A 22,750-nucleotide genomic window follows, 5' to 3' on the forward strand; every position below is an offset into this window, starting at 1 on the left:
TCTCTTTGTCTCTCCCTGTCTCTCCGTATCTCTCCCTGTCTCTCCGTGTCTCTCCGTGTCTCTCCCTGTCTCTCCCTGTCTCTCCATGTCTCTTCCTGTCTCTCCCTGTCTCTCTCTGTCTCTCTCTGTCTCTCCCTGTCTCTCCGTGTTTCTCCGTGTTTCTCCCTGTCTCTCCCTGTCTCTCCGTGTCTCTCCCTGTCTCTCCCTGTCTCTCTGTGTCTCTCCGTGTTTCTCCCTGTCTCTCCCTGTCTCTCTGTGTCTCTCCGTGTCTCTCTCTGTTTCTTCGTCTCTCTCTCTCTCTCTCTCTCTCTCTCTCTCTCTCTCTCTCTCTCTCTCTCCCCCTCCCCTCCTCTCTCTCTCTCTCTCTCTCTCTCTCTCTCTCTCTTTGTCTGTCTTTCTTTGGGTTTAAAGTTGGCAGCGGGTCTCGCCAATTAGAATGGCAATGAACGATAAAGCTCATAAGCTGTTGGCACGCTAACTCAAGCGGCCGGGAAATTGCAAGGGCCTTCCGTGAAACTCGTACCGTCAGCGAGACAAGTTTGTACGGTGCTTGTACAATACACCCTTTGTTATACTTCAACAGAAACGCGATCAAACGCGATCAAACGCGAGACACGTTATACTTGAATCGAGTATCTTCTAAGACAAAAATATGCATCGCTATGAGAAAGATGATATACCAAATGCAAGAATGAATATTTTAAGACACATATTTGTAGAAGATTACGAAAAATATTCTTTTTACTTTTTCATCTTTATCTCGTTAATTGCCTTGTCTTATATAAAGTAACCTAAATAATTTACTGTCGCGCGTGGACTGGGGGAATAAAGATCCATATAAGTAGATCATTCGCGAAACAAACGATATTTCGCCATTCGGAAGTCGACTAAGTACACGTGACGAACAAATCATTTTGCGAGATTCGCAAACTTTATGGCTTAAATGCCGCTGACTCCGCGCGTTTCCGGCTGCCTGGCTTCTTGGCTCGTAGCCCGACGGCAAGATCGCTTAATGACCAGACGAGTATCCTGCGCTTGCAGGAAGATCGATTTGTCTGTAGGACTCTCTAGACGGCGAGAGAACGATCGGTCGGAATCTCATTTTAGCCGCGGTCAAATTTGATCTCGCTTTACCTCGAGTTACGAGCGAATCGCAAACTGGTTTCCCATGATTTGACGATGGACCCGTAGCCCGCGGAGGTTTCCTCGGGGGGTCAAGACTTCCGCTCTCGATCCTCGATAGTTCGCTACTCGAGCTCGCCGCGCTTCTGTAAATTGTCACGGATTATAGCGTGTGTCTCCTTGATTCATGTGCTTGTTTACGCTCGCTATTCCGAGGCTAAGTTCGACTGTACGACGGAATTAGATATCGCGTTTAAGATTAAAATAGACGGGCTGCTCTAGATTAATTACGTTATCTACCACTCGAGGATTCTATTGTCTTAAAGTCGACTTTGACTTTAGGAGACTGGTGCTTTACGAAAATATCGAGAAAGTTATCGACGAATAATTTTTAGTCGTAAACAATTAAATCATTTTGACATCGTCTATGCATTTAGAAGAGGCTTGTTAGTCTTTGCTGGCGACTTCTAGCCGAAGCGTATGCTCGTATTCCGAGGTAGTTAATTACGCTCAAGTAGATGCGAATCTCCCTAGTTACAAAGTTTCAAGAAATAAACAATTTTCTCCAGTTACAAACTCTTAAGAAAATGAGCAATTCATTCTCTTACGAGGGAGTGTCGCATGATGGATAAACTGCGATTTTCAATTCCATTTAACGAGCACAGAAACTCATCCCTTTTACACTCTTATAAATTACAAATTTACATTTATAAACTGTGGAATAAATTTAATCTTCGGTATACGCGTACAAAAATTATATTTTTTTATCGTGAAATTTTCTTGCAATTAATTCAATTGATACAATTTTTTAATTACTCGTGTTGTATTTGTACACAGTTAACTTATTTTCAAAATGTATTAACAAATATTTGACGATACATTTTGTTAAATGATAAATTCAGCTTATTACATTCAGTTTACGTATATATTTGCACACGTTGAACTTATAATGTGCCAATCGAATTTAGTATTGTATATCTGAAAATATGAATATTCATTTATACAGATATGTTTCGATTTTATGTAATACATACATAATGTTTAGAGTTTTTACAGATTTTACAATTTTATAAATGTTCGACTAAAAATACCGTAAAAACGAAATTCATTTCATATCAATCACGAAATACATGTCAAATCATAAAATATAGGTGCATATTACAAAATCTGACAAATAGGTCGAAATAGACATTTTATTTTTTTACAATAAATTTAAAAAATGTTTTTTAATAGGAGACAATTATTCCAGTCACTTTTCTCAATTACGTAATACCGGTGAATTTTCTGATGCGATTTAATAATTAATTAAATAATTATAATTTTCAGTTTTTAAAAAATAATATACCACTTAATTTCTTATTTTCAAAATCATTGCTTATGTATAAGTCTAGTACCTTATTGGAATAAAAGTCATAGTGATAAATATGTAATTAAGACCTCAAGATTTACATGCTGATTCATCATTTGTGATATATTTTAAAATTCAATGAGACGTTCGCGTTAATGCAACGAAAATCGCTGAACGTGAGCAGCGAAACGAGCAAGTAAGCGATTCATAGTACGACGGCAACTCGACTTGGCGAGAAAGCTAAACAGTTGTGCGATAGCACAAAGGTATAAAAAAAGTTTTTATTAGCCGGCGAAGATTAAATGGACATTCGTGCGCGTACGTGTACTGAACGAAATTAAACCGTGGTGTTCGAAACGGCGGAGGTGAAAACCAATACAAAAGCGAAAAAGGACGAAGTACTCTAGGAATGAGCGATGTTAAGAAGGAGGGTCGATAATCAGTTACGAAAAAATATTTAATCAAGCCAATACAAGCCTTGATTTGATCTTCTCTGCAGTTTTCTTAAACAACATAATTACTATTAAATTTATTTAATTGTTCTGAAGAAATATTTATGTAATCAAACGTAACCGGGTGTATGTGTATACTTTCGTATTAAGATACCAAAGAAATAATCGATGCTCGAATGAAAAGAAAACTGCTCGAGCGCCGATTAATCGATAGAACATCGCCCATCCTTGGAACTGATGGGTCGAGTGGCGGGGTAAGGCCGTCACAGGGGATGTACGTATGGGAGAAAATACCGAAAGGGGGGAAAGTTCGAGGCCGGCGGAAACGCGAGAATTCTGCGCCGGAAGGGACAAAAGGAAGAAGGGCGGAAGGATGTTTTCTTTAGAAAATCGAATGGATCTGAGGCTGTCGATGGAAAACGGAAAAGGCATGCTTGGCGCGCGCGCGTGTGTGTGTGTATGCGCGCGCGTTTTCGCATATCGGTGCATGTATGCGTGTGCCAGTTGTGTGTCGATACACGAAAAGCGGAAAGTATATCTTTAGAGGAACGGTGAATCGTGAAACGCAGTAGAACAGGGCAAAGAGTTAGAACTGTCGGTCGCGAGCATGTCGGTCAGAAGGGATCGTGTCGATACCATTACGGCAGAGAATACGAAGTGTCCCGAAATCACGGGACGTTATTTTAACCGCGGCTTTAAATCTTGTGAGCTCTCAACTAAATGAAATTTGAGATTGAAGAATATGATTTCACCGTTTGTTTTCCTTTTCCCGCGGCTGAGCTTGCTAAAAGTCTATTACTCTCGATCATGAATTATTCGAAATTTATCGATGAAACTCGGGTATATAAAATCCAATCCAATGAAAGTCGGCTATGGGAAATCCATTAAAAAGAATATAAAATTTATACATTACAGAATATGGCAGCGAACATTTTCCAAGCTGACTGTAAAGTAAGCTGTAAAGTTTTATGGATTCGGAGTTTTAAAATGCCGGATTAATCTAGCAGTCGCGAAATTTTTGAGGAATTATTATCAAATGCGTTGTTTCAGAACGTCTAAACGTTCGGTTAGCCATTAAACTTGTGTCAGAATCGGGTTCTAGGTCCCGAGTTCGTTAAGGCTTCGGGAATCGAGGAATTTTAACGATCCGTAATGACACTCGACTATTCATCGATTCAGCAATCACGTTCAGTCAGAATACCAACGAACGACTCTGCGGCCGAATGCAAAGTACGCGTTTCACCGTCGCTCTTTCCGTTTTACGAATCGGTGAAGAGATCAAACGGAGAGCACGAGCACGAGAGCGAGTTGTCTGCGGTTGGTCGTGTGTATGTGCGTACGTGAGCGCGCGTGCCTGTGTTGTGCATATCCGTATGTGACAGAGACTTGGGTGATCGGGGAAGAGACAGGGCTTGCACGAAAGAGAAAGGGTGGAAGGACGTGTACGAGGTATTTCGAAAGAGAGTGTGTGTGTGAGAGAGAGAGAGAGAGAGAAAAAGAAAGAGAGGAACGAACGGGAGGAAGGCAAGTAAGAAAGAAGGGAGAAAATAAAAGAGAGAAAGAGGAGGAAGGCTCCGGCGGGGGCCGCTCGTCCATAAACGGAGGACACTGATCACATCCCCCTCGGACTGATCGGCTCTCTTTCTCCCTTCCTGATTCGCAGGTACGTCTTCACGATAGTCAGCTACTTGATCGGCGTCTTCATATTCGCGACCATCGTCGGCCAGGTCGGCAACGTCATCACGAACAGGAACGCGAACCGCCTCGAGTTCGAGAGGCTCCTGGACGGCGCCAAGACCTACATGAGGCACCATAAGGTGCCGGGCGGTATGAAACGTCGGGTGCTCAGGTGGTACGACTACAGCTGGTCGCGCGGCAGGATACAGGGCGGGGGTGACATCAACACCGCCCTCGGTCTACTCCCGGACAAGCTCAAGACCGAGCTGGCGTTGCACGTGAACCTCTCGGTGCTGAAGAAGGTCACTATTTTCCAGGTGAGCTTCCCCGCTCACGCACGCGCGAGCAGCTCTGCCCCCCTCGCAACCCCCCCCCCCCCGATAATGAATAAATTCAACGGCACGGGCGATATATAAGCGGGGATCCTCCCGCATTCGTCCACGACCGAAGTTCGGGTTTGCGGAAAATGGGACGAATGTTTTTCGCGGCTGTTTGTCGAAGCGGACGCTTCTCGACGAATATCAGATATCACGGAACTAATATATCGGGGCATTCGCTGGTGTATCTGAATTTAGGACGCTCACTCTTACAAATAGGACGTAACAGAAGTCGCGGGAAAGAAGTTGCGAGGGATAAAAAGTACGAGTTGTGCATTAAAATTTCATCGAACGCGCGTAGCTGGATTATTCATTTGTAGCGAAAGCGATAACGTTCGCAAGAAAATATAGTTCTTTACGACGCGAGGCAATACTTGGTAGCAAAAACGGGAGATTATTCATGCGAAGCTTATTTTCAAGGTATGCTTTTGTTTCATACTTTTAATTTAAAATGAGTGCTTTTACTTCTCTACCTTTGTCATTTAGTTACGAACTTGTTTTACCTAATGATTGGATTTCTATCAACGCTTTTCCCTTCCCTCTGCGAGAAATTTACATCGACCGGGGATTTTTCTCGTCATCCAAAGGAGAACAAAGCGGGAGAAAAGACGGGAAAGAAATGAGAGGAAAGTGCGCACCCGGTATCGCAAAAAAAAAGAATAAAATTGGTTCAATCAGTGCATAGAAGTACGATCGGCGAGAATGAAAAATATTTTCTCGATCATGTTCAAAGTTTTATCGCCGGCGGTAAACGGGGAAATGAATGGGGGAGGGAAAAAAGGTACAAACGGTTCGCGAAAAGGAGTGTGCTCCTATTTTATTCGAAGGGGAATCGGTTCTTGCGCGCCCGAGGTCGTGAAAGGACACGCGAACCTCCAACCGCAATTTTGCTGCTCCAAAATGTGAATCACACGCGCTATTAGCTTCCATTTTTCAATGAAGAAATTCGCTGTATTTTTACGCTTGAAAAGAAGCAAAAGCGAAAGAAATTGTTCGATTATCGAGAATATATTACGGCCTTTATTATATTTGCATAATTGTGAAGCAGAAAGAAACAAGCTTTACGAATAGACTGACGAAGTTTTCGTAAATACGACAATTTGCAAACGTTGCAGTACCGCAGGAAGCTCCTCGGAATAAAAAATTCGAATTAAAATAATCTCGTATAAAGAACAGTGCGGCCACAATTTTTATTACATATTTAAATGAGACATTAGGTATTCTTTTATTTTAAAACAAACGTCCATTTTCGTAGCCCGCACATATCGGCGTATTCACGCCGATCCGCAATACACAGCCGCATCTCGTTAGCGACTCTAATTACTTTGCCAGCTTAAAAGTAAATTCGCATTATTCATAGCACGGTGTGATTAGTTAAAAGTAACAACATCTGGGGTAATGCATTTCACATTTTCCCCGTTGTTTTCGTTAACAACATCACGCAAACAACTTAATTCAGTAAATATGCCGTAGCAAGTATTCGCGTAATTCGTCATGAATGTTATAAACAGCAACGAGGCGAATATTCTTGATATTTGAAGACACTTAGGAGAGGAAAGCATGAATTTTAACGCTAAAATATTTTAGCCTCTCAGGCGTACAGTAAAAATACCTCTCTGACATCTCAACTTGTATTTCTTGTAGCTGCGCTATACCTTGTACCGTAGTTTCTATTTCGACGAGACAAAATCGAAATCATACCTTTTCCGTTTTATTGTGTTATGCGACCCAATGTGTTAATAAGTAAGTGCAATTTGCGGCGGTAAAATGCTCTGCGCGGCTTTCCACCGAGAAATATGATCTCAAGGAAGATTTCAGCGGACTCGGGATATATATGAATCTCTGTTAAAGGAACGACGTTAAAGCCGGGCAAATATTTGAGCGAAAACATTGGTTTGTGTACCCTACGTCCAGAGGAAAACTTTTAAGAGAGCATACGAGTGAGATTTTAAAGACGTGACGGTCACATTTATGACACAACTCAATTAGAGCTTTTCCCCTATTTTTTTCCCCTCGTTTACACGCATTATTTCTCGCTTCCTTTCGGAGCGCGTGGCTTTAACTCTTTCGATAAACTCGGAAGAAGAAATAAGAGACGGAGGGACGCCGAAATAATTTTTTTCTCCTAACGCGACGAGAGGTTACGTCAAGTTCGAGGATGATCGTAAGAGGGTCGAGTCGCTTCTCCGCGGCGCAGCCACTTAGGGGGTTGAGACTAGGAGTGCTTTCTCGGACGATCAGTTTATACGTTGCTACCAGCCGATCGCGGGAACTTGGGGTGATTCAGGAACTTTAATGTAAAGGAGATTTACTCGCGTAACTACTTAAGTTCCGCTATCGAAACGAGTGGCGGCTTCTGCTGGTAATCGGTGAGCCCCGGCGCACCTCTTGTAAACGCAAACACTTTTCCTCTGCCGCGGCCGGAAGCTTATCGTCCGATAAAACCGAGAAGAAGAAGAAGAAGAATACAGGTGCGGAGAAGTGCGCGCAAAGGTGTATTTGGAAAGTTCTCGTCCACGGTGAGAGAGAGAGAGAGCGGAGAATCATTACGGGGGAGATATGACACGGAAGCTCTTTGTCACGGTGGATTTCTCTTGATCGCCACGAGTTTTCGCGTCGCGCAGAATTTCTTCTCGCGCGCTAAAAAGCGGACGACGGGACGGACATTAAATGTGAAATTTTCCCCGTTTTTGACCTTAAGCGCAAATTTGCTTGCACAAGTCGCATTTTTAACGCGTCGTAAAACGCAACCGGGGATATAAATACTTTCGTGAAATCTACGCGACGCGGGCGGGACGGAGAACGGGGAGGGGAAAAAAAGCGCGATACAGAAGGTGGATCTAAAAAGTTAAGTCCCTGGGAGGTAAATGGAGCGTACGTGATAAACTGATATAAAGCGAAGTGCTGTTGGAAGCTCCGCGAGGCTTCTCGAGGGCACTCGGCGTGGAGGAAATCGAGAAAAATTGCAGCAAATCGTAATCGTCGAAACGCGCAAGTCCTACTCGAAAAATTCAACTGCACTCCTGCCCGTGAAAATCCCGCAAGATACGTACGCTCGAACACATAGCTAACAGTCCCTTTTTTTTCCCCTCCTGCTCTCTGCCCTTCTCCCTTCCCCGAATGTACATCCGGGCGGGAGAAGTAATTAAAGTTGTCGGATGCGCGTCAGCATCCGTTTCCCTTCGTGATGGATTCGCCCGTGGAGCAACAAAGCCGAAACTTGGCGGATCTTGCCTCAACTCTCGCGATATTTGCAATAGCGAATTCGCATTATTCATCCAGCGATCCCACTCGGGGTGTTCGGTAACTTTGGCCCCGCCTTTGAAAAGTAATGCGCGTGAACGTACGGACATATTTTACACATTCGTAATTTTACTTCTCGTGCATTTTAGGCACAATTGGCAACTCGCGGTAGAATTATAATTGACGCTCAGAGAATACGTTTAATTATAATCAATAGACGTCTGCCTCACATTCTATCGCGAATTATAATTTATAATAACGGATTAAAGGGAAAATTAAACCGGTCAAATTTCTATGTATCTCGAGCTCTCGCTCTCCAGTGAGACCGCAATAATGTTTGAACTTGAAATAAAGTGCTATATTTATTTTGTGTGAGCAATGATTGATATTGCGATGGCAAATGATTTATCGCGAAAGTACATTGCATCACCTCGCGCAATTTGTACGCGTTTAAATCCAGACAAATTTTCTAACGTACTTGTAGCACAAGTAATAGATGAACGCGGATCTCTACTCGCTATGTTACAGCGTTACTTGCGCGATACGCGAACATCTGCACGCTGCTGCAGGCGCGATTAAATTTGATTCTGCGCCTCTAACGAGGAGATCATACTGCGTCTCAACGCGAAGCTTAAGCACCGGACGTATCGAACGTACTTTAATTAAAATATTTTTCTCCTTTTTATCGATCACACTTTTTATTCACAATATTCGTAAAATCGCGACGTTCATAATGAAATTTCTCGACTTCGTAGACGGCTTTCTCTCGATATAAGATAAACGTTATATTCCAATGTATCACGTTCATATTACTTTATCCGGAAATTGTGTCAGATTTTCTGTCGCATCCTGCAGAAAATTGGATTATGAAACGGGACGGCTTCATGGTTCTTTACAAATAGAGTCGAACGAAAATAGACTCACGTTCAACCTTCTTCTGAGACAGAGGCTAGAGCCTCTGAACAGTTCTTCTTAAGGTAACGAGCATCCGGCTATCGCGCGGGCCGGGATAACAAGGTCGGCGCGTTTCGGACGTCTGTCAAAACGGTACTAATTCACAATCGCCCGTGAAATTTCATTAATCCGCGTCAGAATGTACAAAATGCGCCGGTCGTATGTTAATTACCGAGAGAGAACAGCAGAGTCGCGCTATGTTGACGTACACCAAACCACCTGTGAACCGAAGCTATTGAAGTATCCTCGAGCTTGCATTTCGTGCAAAAATTAAACACCCAGACAAGAAACCAAACCACCTGTGAACCGAAGCTATTGAAGTATCCTTGAGCTTGCATTTCGCGCAAAAATTAAATATCCAGACACAAGAAACCTATTATACTAAAATACATCCGTGCTACTGATTTAGATTAGAGAAATATCCCAAAGTGCGGAACCGTCCGTCCTCGTCGACTTATCTCGCAAAACATGAAGTTATCTCGCGACGCGAGAAGACGGTAACAGGAGACGCGAAATGTATATAAATCACGCTGCAGAAAATCCGACCTCAACTCCTTCGCACATACGTAGCCGGCGAGTCGACAGATATAATATATCTTTTATATGCGCGACGCGCGAAAATCCTGTCTTATAAATTCCGCGTTCAGTGAGATGCGTTCGCGCCGGCAGGGGAGATTTGGGGTGGGGCCACCAGAGATCATAATCGCGCAGTTAACCCACTTTCTTAAAAGTTGAAAAAGACCGTTCTAAATTTAATTTTCTCGAGCTCCTCGCGCGCTTCGAGATCACCCTGTCAGGTTCTTAAGAGAACGGAATCACTCTTACTAAATCCTTCAGTACCATTAAAGATCGACGATCCGGCAAAGTGAACGTCGAAGTCAACTTCTTTTGCGCGCTGTTCGACCTCTTGATTTGAGGGCCAGCTCGCACGTGTCAATTGTGATGATTCGCGGGACTGTGAACGCGTGTAATATAATAACGTTTGTTACCGTGTGTTACGGACGTCGTATAACGTTCGCCAAAGTGTTAACGCGTTAACCACCGTGTCGACGACCGATGGCTAGCACAATGTTGTGTCACCCACGTTGTGTCAACCACCAACAGGTAACGTATTAAAGCGATACGTCGGCAAATTGAATTTCGCAAACCGCAGCCAAAGCGCCAGTGCTGTAACTACGGTAGACAATTTTGCTCTCCAGTAAATTACATATAATGCGCAGCCTTCGAAAATCAAAGCGACAATTAAAAGTTATCGCAATTTACAGTCTTGTTCATCGCTCATCTCTTAAAAGTAATCAACGCTAATTAACAAAGAAACACTTTGGCTCTTTATGTCATCTGATACATTCAGATTTTACTCGGTTCGATTTACCCCCTAAATCTGGAGTTTTGTCGTTATATCTGTAACAGCTGCCTGGAGAAATAAAATTAAGGATGTATAATAATTTTTTTAAATTTAATAAATGATTAGACTATGTACTTTGACAATTTGACCAAGTTATATATCGGCCACGTTGGATCTATCAGGTCGCATTAAAACTTTTACGTTCTTACTCTTATTATTTATTTGTTCGTGTTACGTGGCTGTCAAAGTGCACGTCCTCTGGCCTACCTTACACCTCGGGACTACCGCATTCGATAACCGCAGCGGATATTGTTCGAGGGAGAAATGTAAGTAGATAGAAATCGGTGAGTTGGTGAAAAAGGATCCTCGACCGTCACATCTCCGTTGCGTCCGAAGAATTTCCATTACCTTAGAGACGCCCCCTTTCTCTCGTCTTTCTGTTTTCCTTTCCTTTCCTCCTTTTCTTCGAATGGCAGGAAAACCGATGAAAGGAAAAAGAGAAGCGGCGGGAGGAAGGCAGAAATAAATGACGCTGAGATAGAGTTACGCGCGACTGTGTCGCATTCCGGGCAAATTCTTTTCGAACGTCTCGCGATACTACCGGTATATAAACTTTATTATATAATATTTTCCCAGAACACACACCGGACGTGTTATTTTATTATTTTTCTTACATAGAAGTTACAAGGGAGCAGATATTCAAAAGTGCGAAATCTTCTCGAGGCGCTTTGAGTCTATTGTGATACGCCTCGAAGACTCTTGTTTCCTTGTTACGAACATCCAACGTGATTTAGTCCAAACTCTTGAAACTGCGATCGTGCCGCGAGAGGCAGCCGCTGCTGCTTCGATTTTATCCGATTTTCCGGATTTCGTTTCTAGCGATAAAATTTATTTTATTTCTCCGATGTCGATTCCAAGGTAAACCGGGGAGCTACTTATCGCGCATCTTCTACGGGTGAGATCTAAATTACCGCCGCGGTTTTCGGGTCAACCGGGCATCCTCGGGGATGTTTTCGAGAGAGCGAACTGGCACGACGCAAAATAGATGAGGCAGGCGCGAGAAAAAAAAAGCGGAAGGCCGCTGAAAGTCGCTTTAATCGAAAATTCAGTTGGTCCCTGCACTGGTACACGAGGACAAAAATTGTTTCATTTCCAGCTGCATCCGGTCCTCCACTCTATTTTCTCCCTCGATCCCTTCATTCATTTGAAACAACTTGCTTCACAATAGCACGCTTAAAGTGTCCTATCAGACCTGGTCTTTTTCATAACTTTCCGTAGACAATACGTCCGATAGTATCGCACCTTGGAAAAAGGAGTTCAAAAATTATTTTCGATATTTTCGAAAAGCGAAATTAAAACCGAAAAAAAACGAAAAGCAGAAAATACCGACTCGTATATTTGATTCAATCAAGCGTTAAGCTACGAAAATTTTGTCTACTAAAAAGAATATAAAAAAATCCGGAAGCCATTACTACTGAGAATATAACAAAGTATAAATTTAAATGAAGATACAATATTTACGTGTAATGTGGATAGCATATGAATTTATTAGCATTGCGTTAACGTAACAATTGAAAGGAAAATAAAGCTAATTGATTAGTTTCTTAATCTAAGCCACCTTGCGGTGTGTGAAAATATTGATTTGCCTGACAATAAACGAAACCATTTATCATTTTCCTCAAATGTTCTTTACGAGTAGTTTTCTAATTTACGGTTATGAGTGTACCAAGTTCGTGAAGTTTGACGAAGTACGTCATGGACCATTTAGCTTTTAATCTATAAAAGCTAAAAAAAATGAGAGAATGGTGCAAAATGAGAAGCGGAAAAAGGGCACCGCGTCTTACGGAAAACTTACGAGGAGAAATATCGACTAAATAAATCAAGAAGTTCAAAGTCAGAAATGTAAAATAGGACGTGACGATATTTGACTTCCCATATAATTTGTTTTATTGAGTTTCCAAAAATCAAACCAGCGAAAACGACTGAAAAAAAAGTCAGATATAAAAGCTCGGATCAATATTTGACGTCAATTATTAATTGAATATCGCTCCCTCCTCCGAATAAAAAATTTAGATATTGGATCGGTCGGCCGGGATTAAAATAGCTGCCTGCATGCAGGCCGAAATCATCGTCGTTAGAATTACCTACGAATTGAACGTGTGTATTTGAAAGAGCCCGCGCATGGTAGAGATAATGAAGTTCGTTCGTCAAATCTAGATTGAAAAAGCTGAAATTCCGAGCTTCAAACTGGACGCAATTTACGCCAGCTTTCTCCGCCGATTAGATTACGCGTCTGTGATATATTTTTTTCAGACAAACGATCGCCGCCAATCTATGAGTAAATGTAACCCCGATGCTTACACGCTAGATCAATTACCAACGTTCTGTTCGAGCATTCGCCTCGCCGCGTTTAAGTAACGCTGCAGAAACGCGAATAGAAAAGATGATTGTAAACACGACACAGTGCAATCGCATAAAAGTTAATAATACGTTTTCAACAGGCAGGAGTTCTCGCCGTTCCTTTTTCCGTCAACTTTTTCATTTACGTCCGGGAGTATTTCGGTCGTCGCCTTCCGATGCTAACGCTGGCTCATATTTATTCCGGTTGGGAGCACGAGTACGATATACATCGTACTGCGAAGATAATGAAGTTCACGGTGCGGCGAATCTAGATCGGTGAGATCTCGAGTCGCAAGCTTAAAGTGGCCGGGTGATCCGGTCCGCGTAATCCACCAGATCCCTTTTATTTCACCCATTCCTTCCGCATTCGCCTCGGAAAGGGAATTATAAGGGTGCAGTGACGGCGCGACAGAGAGGAAGGGGGGGGGGGAGAGAGAGAGAGATTTTCGCGAGGTGCTATTACGATCGCCTGTAATTGGCGAGTCTGTGTGCCACTTTTAATTGCGGCCGTGCTCGGCCCACTTCAACAGGAACATTTCTGGACCACCCTCGGCGATGCCTCGTAATCACCGTTCATTGATTCATTTGCCCATTGCACCCCAAACTTACAGAACGCGCTAAAAACGGCTGCTGATTAATTACTTCATAGACACGTCAGATGTAAAAAAAGGGGCGAATATACACTTTCATATTTTTTTCAGGATTACACGTGTATCTCGAATAATCAATTTCGTCGATCTCCTGTGCATTATTGGCTACGATATTTGATGCCGGTGAAACTATCCGCGCGAAAAAGTACATTTTAATGTAATAATATATGTATATATGATACGCAGTAATGTAAACGGATCATATATGTATGTATATCATACACAGAAATATATTTTTCTTTCAAGCAAGAGGGACGACTAGCGAGCGCATTTTCACAAGACCGTCACGAGCGACCGTGACTGCATACACAACTTACTGAAAATGCTTTTCGCGCAAGAGTGACTTCGGTCACTCACAGTGCACGTAACGGTCGAGTTATTAAAGTTATGATAACCAACCCGTGGCGACATGCAACCCCGGCTTTCCTACGATGGCCATCGAATATTACGCCGGGGAACGTATAGGGTTTTAGTCCTCGTACGTGCATAATCCTCTAATAAATTTCACAAAATATTAACGGAAGAGAATGACTTTGATCATTTTAAATTAACTAATCGACATATGTATTAGTATCAAAATTTAAAATTCCCTTTAATTTGAGATTATCTAAAAGAAGAAAACAAGATTTGATCGAAGGTTTGAATTAACATATCTAATATATCTAAAGGAAGACCAAGTTTGCGGAACATTATGTATGCGTAAACGAAAATGCAATAACAATAGTATAATAATTTGTTGCTCTTGAAAAATACTGTTTAGAATTGGTCCCGCTCGTTCTATAGGTCTCTCTGAAAAATAATGTGCCGCTAAACAACATAAAAAAATAGATACTGCAATCTCTTAAAACTCCTTATGTATCTGGGTATTAAATTGGTATTGCACACAAGGAAAAATAATTTTGTGCCTTCAACAAAACAGTTTAGTTGAAGTAATTTTTTACAGTTACCAAATATCTTGTTTTATGTAAAAAAAACATTTAATTATCTCAACTAAATCTATTTTTCTGTTGTGTTCTCTGGACCAAATGATTTTGTTCTTACTTTTATATACTAAAATTTAACTTTTTACTTAATACATTCATGAAATACATTCATGCAAGATTCGTCCCTAATGGAAAATTGATTGTACGTTTCTCTTTATAAATTCGTAACTGCCGGCATTAAGTGTCTCGATCTCAAACGAAACTTCTGATACCGTGTTGTTGAAAGAAGGTTGCCCCTATAAATATTTCTCTTTATCCGAGACAAATTTCTATCTAAAACTTTCGTTATCAATAAAATATGACATTGCATTTGTTCCTCCCCAACTCTTTCGCGTCTCATCGTTTGTAACTGAAAAATTGTAAATACCCTCACCATGGAAGAATCGACTTCAAACTGGTCGCGAAGAATACGCCAATCTGCGCCATCAATTCAGACACCCTGTATTTTTTTCCACGTGGTCGTTGTGCTTGCGCCAATATACGCGTCCCCCGTGACGCATTTTAACGAAGCCCATTGTAGATCGGCTGAATAAAGTCAGACGGCATCGATGATCGAGGATAACAGCCTCGAGATATCCGGTCGTGTTCTCGTCACAAATCAAAGCAGGGCGATGTGTAAAACGCGTCACTGGTCGATGGTGTGCGCTGTCGATTGAATGAAATATCGCAGCGGAAGATCGAGCTGGATCGACTCTATTAGCAGAGGTCTCCGAGAACCGACAAGGTGGCCGGGAAAGGAATCGTATCTCACGAAGAATTACGACTGTCGTCTCACGACCGTCAAGGGCCGCAAAAGAGCAAAATGTGACTAAAGGTTCCGTCGTAATCTCGCAAACGTCGGTCTATCTTTTTCTTCTCGCTCCGCTCCTTGTCTCCGGATTGATCATAACTTAAATTACATAAACATGTCGCGTGAAAGCGTTATGAAGGATTAGATGCTATAAAGAAATCGTGCATGCATTTGTACGAGTTTATATCAGTGGTAGGTGGAAATGTAAATATACTGAAATGAATTAGTATAGACCTGTAAATCCATGAATCTGCGACTTAAAGAATAAGACGAATGGCATGACATGGCTGGACAACATGGAATAGGCGTGGTAGATGATCCAATTCATCCGTTAAATGGTCCAGTCGAAAAGACGTTAATGCCATTCGTAGAATATAAATTAATGTATTATATGGCATTTTATTATGTGACACCTTATTAATATATCGATATGTAAAATCAGGTAGCATCATACTTTTAACACTAGTTTGTATCAATTTAATTTCCTGTAATTTCGTTTTAAAAAATTTTTTTTTATTAAAGTCGATAACTTTTCTATATCTCAAATCTCACTTTTCTACTTGGTACTTTAAAACTTGAATAATTCACGCGATGTTTCGGAGTCTGATAGAAAAACATAGTTAATAAATACATATTTCTTGGAAAAGCTACTTGTCATTAATTTAATTGAAAGAGATAAGAGCTTTTTGCATGATTAATGAAAGATTTATGAAAGCAAAGATAAAAATTACATGGATATATTCGCGAGGCAGAAAATGCGATAAAGACTCGAGGCTAATGTTTAATACGCGTTAAGTCTTCATAAATTGTCTCTTTTTTTACAGAGACCAGGTAGAAGCTTTAAATTGTAAGGTGATTATGAAGTTAGAAATGCCGAGCGAAATTTTCACTCTCAAACTCTAAAGCTAATGTAATAAAAACTGAACGGCTGTCCCTATTAGAAATGAAATCTCTCTTTTATTGCGCAGAGGAAATTTTGAAACGCCGGAAAAATGCTAAGGAGATAGAGATAAATTAATTTTCCGAAGGGTGAATTTATTTCTGTAGAATTGTATACATATAATATTGCTTTTAAGACCACTTAACGAACAATTTAATATCGTAGAAATAAACGCTATTAAATCATTTATGTATGTGCTGCGAGATTTTTGTTAATTCACTTCTCTCATGCATTAATCGCAAGAGAATTTGACAAGTCGCGCTTGATGCGCTCTAAGAATTTGCTTGTAATTTTGTTGAAACATCGTGTACGATTTCTTTGACAAATCGTCGGTACTATCTTGCAGGAGTGTCAGCCGGAATTTCTGCACGATCTCGTCCTGAAGATGAAAGCCTATATTTTCACCCCCGGCGATTCGATATGTCGGAAGGGCGAGGTCGCCCGTGAGATGTTCATAATAGCCGACGGTATTCTAGAGGTGATCAGCGAAACTGGTAGAGTCCTCACGACAATGAAGGCCGGGGACTTCTTCGGCGAGATTGGTATACTCAATCTGGACGGACTGAATAAGTGAGTAAAATTCTTCCGGCTCCTTCCCGGAGTGCGATCAGGAATCTACTCCGGGTGGGATCCGTAATGGATCTACTTCTCATTTCGCGTAACGCGAAGTCGAGCCGGTACCATTACAATTGGGAAAACAGCAGAAAAGATTCGCCTCCGCACAAATGTAACAAATTCCAGAAAAGAGCTATTTCGGGAGCACGACGAGAAGTATTTCTGAAGAATTAACTTATGATTTAGCAAAATGTTAACATTTCACGAATGATGCAAATTGTAGCCACAAAGTTTTATGCGCGTTCTCAATTTTGCCTTAACTAAGAGAGTTAAAATCTTAGAACGAAAAACTGTACTTGGAAAACTTTCAGACGCACAGCCGACGTTCGTTCGGTGGGTTACTCCGAGCTGTTTAGCCTCTCGCGGGAGGACGTGCTGGCAGCGATGAAGGACTATCCGGAAGCGCAGGAGATCCTGCAGAACCTCGGCCGAAAGCGGCTGATGGAAGCGCAGAGGGTAGCTCGGGCGTGGCGCCGGCCAACGTCCCCCGGTCACGATTCGTCCGACAACAGCACCGGCAAGAGGATCGTTGACAAGCTGAAGAGCGACGTGAAGGGCCTGAAGAACGTCTTACGGAAGAGCAGGCGCAGCAACACTCGGCTTGAGGAGAGCCTGGAGCTTCAGCCACTGGCGCCGAAGGCGCCAGTCCTGAAACGGCAGCAGAAGATCGACGACGGCCAGGACCTGTCTTTGCCCAATAACCAAGAACAGCCAGTGTCACCGCTGGGCGCCGGTCTTCCGCTGCTGTCTAGGCTCAGGCTGTTGAAGGAAAAAGAGGAGAGGGATGAACGGCGTAACCTGACGGATACGCCGAGCCATGCGGCGGAGCCGCACGCGCCGCCAGTTACAGAGGCCTTGAACCCCACGAATCCAAACCTACCGTTCCTGCAGAGGATACTCCTGTTGAAGGCAAAGAACGAGCAGGAGACCACGCAAGTGGAAAGGGAGATGCCCATCAAGGAGTCCCTGATCCCTAGAAACACCATTCCCGAGGAGACGAGCACGCAGTCGGACGAGCAGTCGTCCTCGGGTGGTCAGAGTGTCGCCGCGACCACCGTGACCTCGCAGGTTGAGATGCGCGTGGTCAAGGTGACCAAGAAGCCCTGGACCACGTTGAAAAACGCGTCGCTGACCGCCAAGAACGAATCGCCGCAGAAAAGCCCGCCAACCAGGAAGCTGCAGCAGACCAAGATGTACGCCTCTGTCGACGACCTCTCGCCGGAGTACTGTGGTCTGCCGTTTGTCAAGAAGCTCAAAATTCTCAACGAGAGGCAGAAGCTCGCCGAGCTGGAGAGGGCAGTCAGGAGCTCGTCCCTCGATTGCGGCGAGAATGCCGAGCCGGAGTTCGACAGTAACCTCACGAGGAGCCACTCGGAAGCCTGTGCCATTGAGTATGCCAGGAAGCTGGCCAAATATAATCAAGTAAGTAGAATCTCGTTACATGTGAAATTTTTAACAATTATTTTTCTATTTCTATATATCGATTAGTTAAAAATAATTAATATCAAATTTTGATAAATCCGATTTTTCAAAAGCGAAATAGTTAAATTATTGTCCTTTTTTATTATTTAAATAATGTGGAAGAATTTATCGGTAACGATAAATTATATATAGTATGAGTTAACAGACAGTATTTTTAAATATAGAACGTGGTTGCCCACATAAAAATTTGAATCGATACTGTAGGGTAAAATTTATTTAGACTTTGATTTTCAAGAGGAATGGAGAAAACTATTTCGGCGATTTCCGACAGTACGCACCGTTTGAGAGATTTTGTTTAATACAATATTAAACGTCCTGTTTATAGATACAATTAAAATGCAGCGGAAACGCTTCTGTAAAGTTTGGATTTGCATAAACAATGATGATAACAATTAATAATGTATAATCATTAACAATAAAATGCGGATACATTGTTAATAATTTATTTCTGAATGATAATCATTAATATAATAAACGTAGAAGATGGACTGTAATTTATGCGTAATACATTAATTGTGTAATGATATAATTATATTTGTTTAACACCGAGTTCCTTTAATTAAAACTTTTGTCTTATAACAGGATCGACAAGCGGCGTCCTCGTCGGCGGCGGATCAGCTGTCGCCGGAGAACGAGACACTTGAGAGGCGGAACCTGAAGAGCATCCTGAAGAAACTGTCGGCCAGCAGTAGGGCCGGTAGTTCCGAGACCTCGGCGACGAGCACGCCGGACCGCGAGGCCGCGACCGCCGAGCTGAGGAGGCTGATGAGAGCGCCGACGATCGAGGGCTACGCCGCGCGGCACTCGAAGCTGTCCAAGAGCGTGACCTTCAACAAGTACACGCTGCAGAGCCCGCCGTCCGAGCAGCCCCTACAGCCGCCGTCGAATTACCCGCTGCCCGACACCCAGGATCAGCCGTCACTGCCGCCGCCCAATAAATTCAGTTTCCGTCCTGTGAGCAGTGCCGGTGGTGTCCTGCAAACGGTGTCCCGGTCACGGGAGGAGGAGTGCCTGGGCGAATTGCTCTCCGGGATCGGCGAGGTCATCAAGGCGGGCCTGGTGAGTGAAGAGATAGAGAGAGAGAGAGAGAGAGGCGCGCGCGCACGCGACTGCCGTTTCCTTTGTCCCCCGCTTTCAATGGACGAGCTTTGTGTACTGCTTCCTGTCACCACGCGGGAGAGTGCCTTTGTCAAAGGACCGGCTCTCGTTAGAGACACGAGAGACGCCCTCGACAATACTCTCGATATCGATATTTATTGACAGTACAAATAATCTGTCTATCGGCGGAAATAAGTTAAAACGATCTCTTTCTCTCTCTCTCTCTCTCTTACCAATAATTTATAAAAAAATTGTTTTAAATCTGCCATTACCTCTTCTTTCCTCGTGGAGCTAAAAAGAGGTCATACTCATGTTGTAATTCTGTGAATTTAAACCCGTCCAAGCGTGTTTCCCAAAGTCTCCAACTCGGCACTCATCGCCGGCAGATGTACGTCCATCAAGCTCATCAATTATCCAACTCGCAGAAGTTCCTCATTACCGTGTGACACGTGGCGGTTGTCCCGATTAATCATACCGCCGCTCTTGACGTTGCAGGAGGACATGCAGAACAAATTCGAGCGACAGTTCACGTCGCTCGAGTTGGAGGTCCGCAAGCGTGACGACATAATATCGCAGCTGCAGTCGCGGATCCAGGAGATGGAGCGAAGGAAATTGGCGCGAGGCGCGGACGACTCCGGCGGGGACAGCACCGAGCACGACGCCTCTCTGGAAGAGGATCTCGAGGACGATCGCGAGGATCATCCTTTCATGCGCGACAGCTCCGTGGACACTGTCCTCGGGTCCGCGCGGCCCCGCGACCGGCGCTCGTCCTCGTCGGTAGGTTCGAGCTCGCGCAGTAGGCGATCGTGGGAGGAGCACTCGGAGAGAGAAACCTTGGAGTTGCAGGAGCTGCCGAACTCGATAGTGCCGCAAAGACTGTCGAGGGAGGATATTGCGATCGACCTCGAATCGAACAGCGACAGCAGGTCGGACGAGGAATTTGACATCAGCAGCCGCTGTCGCAAGGGCGACAGCGATGAGGGCGACGAGGAGGACGAAGAGGAGGAGGAAGAGGAGGAGGAGGACGACGACGACGGGGACGACGCTGGCAAGATCTGCCAGGACGGGTACAACAATTGGGAGGTCGCCCTGCTGGCGAAGCAGCTCGAGGCGAGGAGAAGAAGCGGCGATAACGCCAGCCCGGGTTCCTAGCGCATTAATGAGATTCTAGAAATACTGTGTTACCTCACGAACACGATACGCTCCGACGGATGGTGCAACCCGCTGGCTGGGTCTGGCGGTAGTGCAGCTTTTTGCGAACACGATTATCGCTCGTATTCACAGGTAGACTTCGATAGTATGACCAGCTGCAACGAGACTATGATGTAGTCCGATCTCGTGGGACGTCTCTGACACTTCTTTCTCCCTATTTTAATCCGTTTTTCATCTACTTCAATTTCCGATATCTGTGATAGGTCTCCAGCTCGACGGATCGGCGACCCTGTATAATTTTCTCCTTGCGTCGCGCCGATATTATCTCGCGTACAAAACAAGTCCTCTCGCCTCCTTCTTCAGCCTTCGTCTTGGCTTCTTTTCTTCTTTTCTATTATAAGCGGTGTCCTGGCGCAGATATAACTAGCTTAAATGAGTTGATTTCTCTCAAACGTACATTGAATTGTAAATATTCACTGGTGTGCCTGAGGAAATATACATGGGATATATTCAGGACTCTTCTCTTATACAGACATCCTGAATGTACAAGATATCTCAGAGTAGCTATGTATCAATAGCAAGAATTGTGACCTGCAGGGGGCTTCTTAAACGGGAATTGGAACATTTTCTAGTGGGCAAAAATTAAAACTTGGGCCAAAATGCCGCGCAACATAGTACCCAAACGCCATTGCATTTTCAGAAATATACGTATCTTTCGGCCATTTTGTTGGCACTGTCCAAGCACTCTTCTCTACGCTCTCCTCCCCGATTTATTCAATTCAATCATATTCCTGAAAAGCTGCACCACAAACGAACGGAGATATTAGTCGGTTGTACGAAGCGAGAGGAGGAATAAATAATTTTAGAAAAAAAAACAGAAAAAGCGTGAAAGAAAGAGGAAGATATAAACAGAGAGATATAAATATAATTTGAAGCGACAGCACTTCATGAGAATATATTACGTATACTGACCAGACCAAGCTCAATATTTCTAGAGTCTTTACAAGATACGTCTATTAAGCGACAAATGATTATTAAAGTAAGAAAAAGAGAACTATTAAGATCTTGTACATATTAGCCGATAATTTATTTATTTATGAGCGAAAGAAGAAGAGCGAATGCAAGAGAGTAAGATTATGGAGAGAGGAGTAGGAGATACAAAATATAAAAGTTAGTGCAAGAGTGAATTTTACTGGATTACAAGGAGAGAAGCATTTTAGATGCTGATATGTACCTAATGTGCGGGCGAAAGGAACATACAATAAAGCAAATGTTTTCAAACGTCGCAATTATCATACCCTAATCCCCGAGCAATAACTTTGGCAACTGTTTCACAATCAGTTTATCGTAAATTTTTCAACACACTGTTTGTTATCATATAAGTAACCCGATATATATATTTTACAATTAAAACTAGACGAATTAGTCAAAATTAGACAAAACAATATAGAGGAAAGTCCTCGATTATGTGATTGGATATTTTCAATATCCAAATTCAATCACAAATCTTTTTTCGCAACGATTACACGATCTAACAATCAATTTTCCACTAGACAGAGAAATTTCACTCCAAGAGCAATAAATTCGTGGTGAAACCAACAGATGATGCCTATTAATTTAGCGGAAACTCCGCTATCTCTATAACGGAGGACTTTCCTCTACTAATTTAATAAATTTATCATTTAATATACTATTTCACCGAAACTGTGGAAAAATGATACAATTAATATCTATTTTTACTGAGATTTAAGATGTCAGTTTATACTAAAAACCCTCACTTTTTATTGTTTTTGTTTCTTACATTAATATCCTATTCTTTATACAAGAGATGAGGTTTTGAAATTTACCAAGTTTTCATCAATGAATTATAACATATGGGAAATTTTTAATTAACTTAATTAAATTAATTTAGTATTCAAAATTACTCCTGCTGAGAGAGTAGAATTTCTATATTTGCATGAGAAACAAGATATGAGTCTAAAAACTAACCCATTCTATACTTTTAAAAAATATTAGTCCCATATTAAAATACTCTTTACATCTTTTATCTTAATTTTAATATAATATCTGATTTTTACTTCTATCTTAGAATATTAAGCTCCCATGTTGAAGTATGAAATCT

The 22,750-nt window shown here is 42.6% G+C and overlaps 1 protein-coding gene across 1 annotated transcript in view; it reads left to right on the forward strand.

The window, feature by feature from the left end:
• The window catches only part of LOC105561718, a 53,706-nt gene extending 31,617 nt beyond the window's left edge, over positions 1 to 22,089 (forward strand). The window contains 5 exon segments of the mRNA XM_012011947.1: positions 4,586 to 4,916; positions 16,628 to 16,851; positions 17,208 to 18,318; positions 18,961 to 19,437; positions 19,972 to 22,089. Of these exon segments, the coding sequence (XP_011867337.1) occupies positions 4,586 to 4,916; positions 16,628 to 16,851; positions 17,208 to 18,318; positions 18,961 to 19,437; positions 19,972 to 20,628 (2,800 nt within the window). The 3' untranslated portion in view covers positions 20,629 to 22,089.
• The last annotated feature ends 661 nt before the right edge of the window (positions 22,090 to 22,750 follow it).

Source organism: Vollenhovia emeryi, unplaced genomic scaffold, assembly GCF_000949405.1.
Source record: "Vollenhovia emeryi isolate VEMERY1.0 unplaced genomic scaffold, V.emery_V1.0 DF939203.1, whole genome shotgun sequence".
Lineage (NCBI taxonomy): Eukaryota > Metazoa > Arthropoda > Insecta > Hymenoptera > Formicidae > Vollenhovia > Vollenhovia emeryi.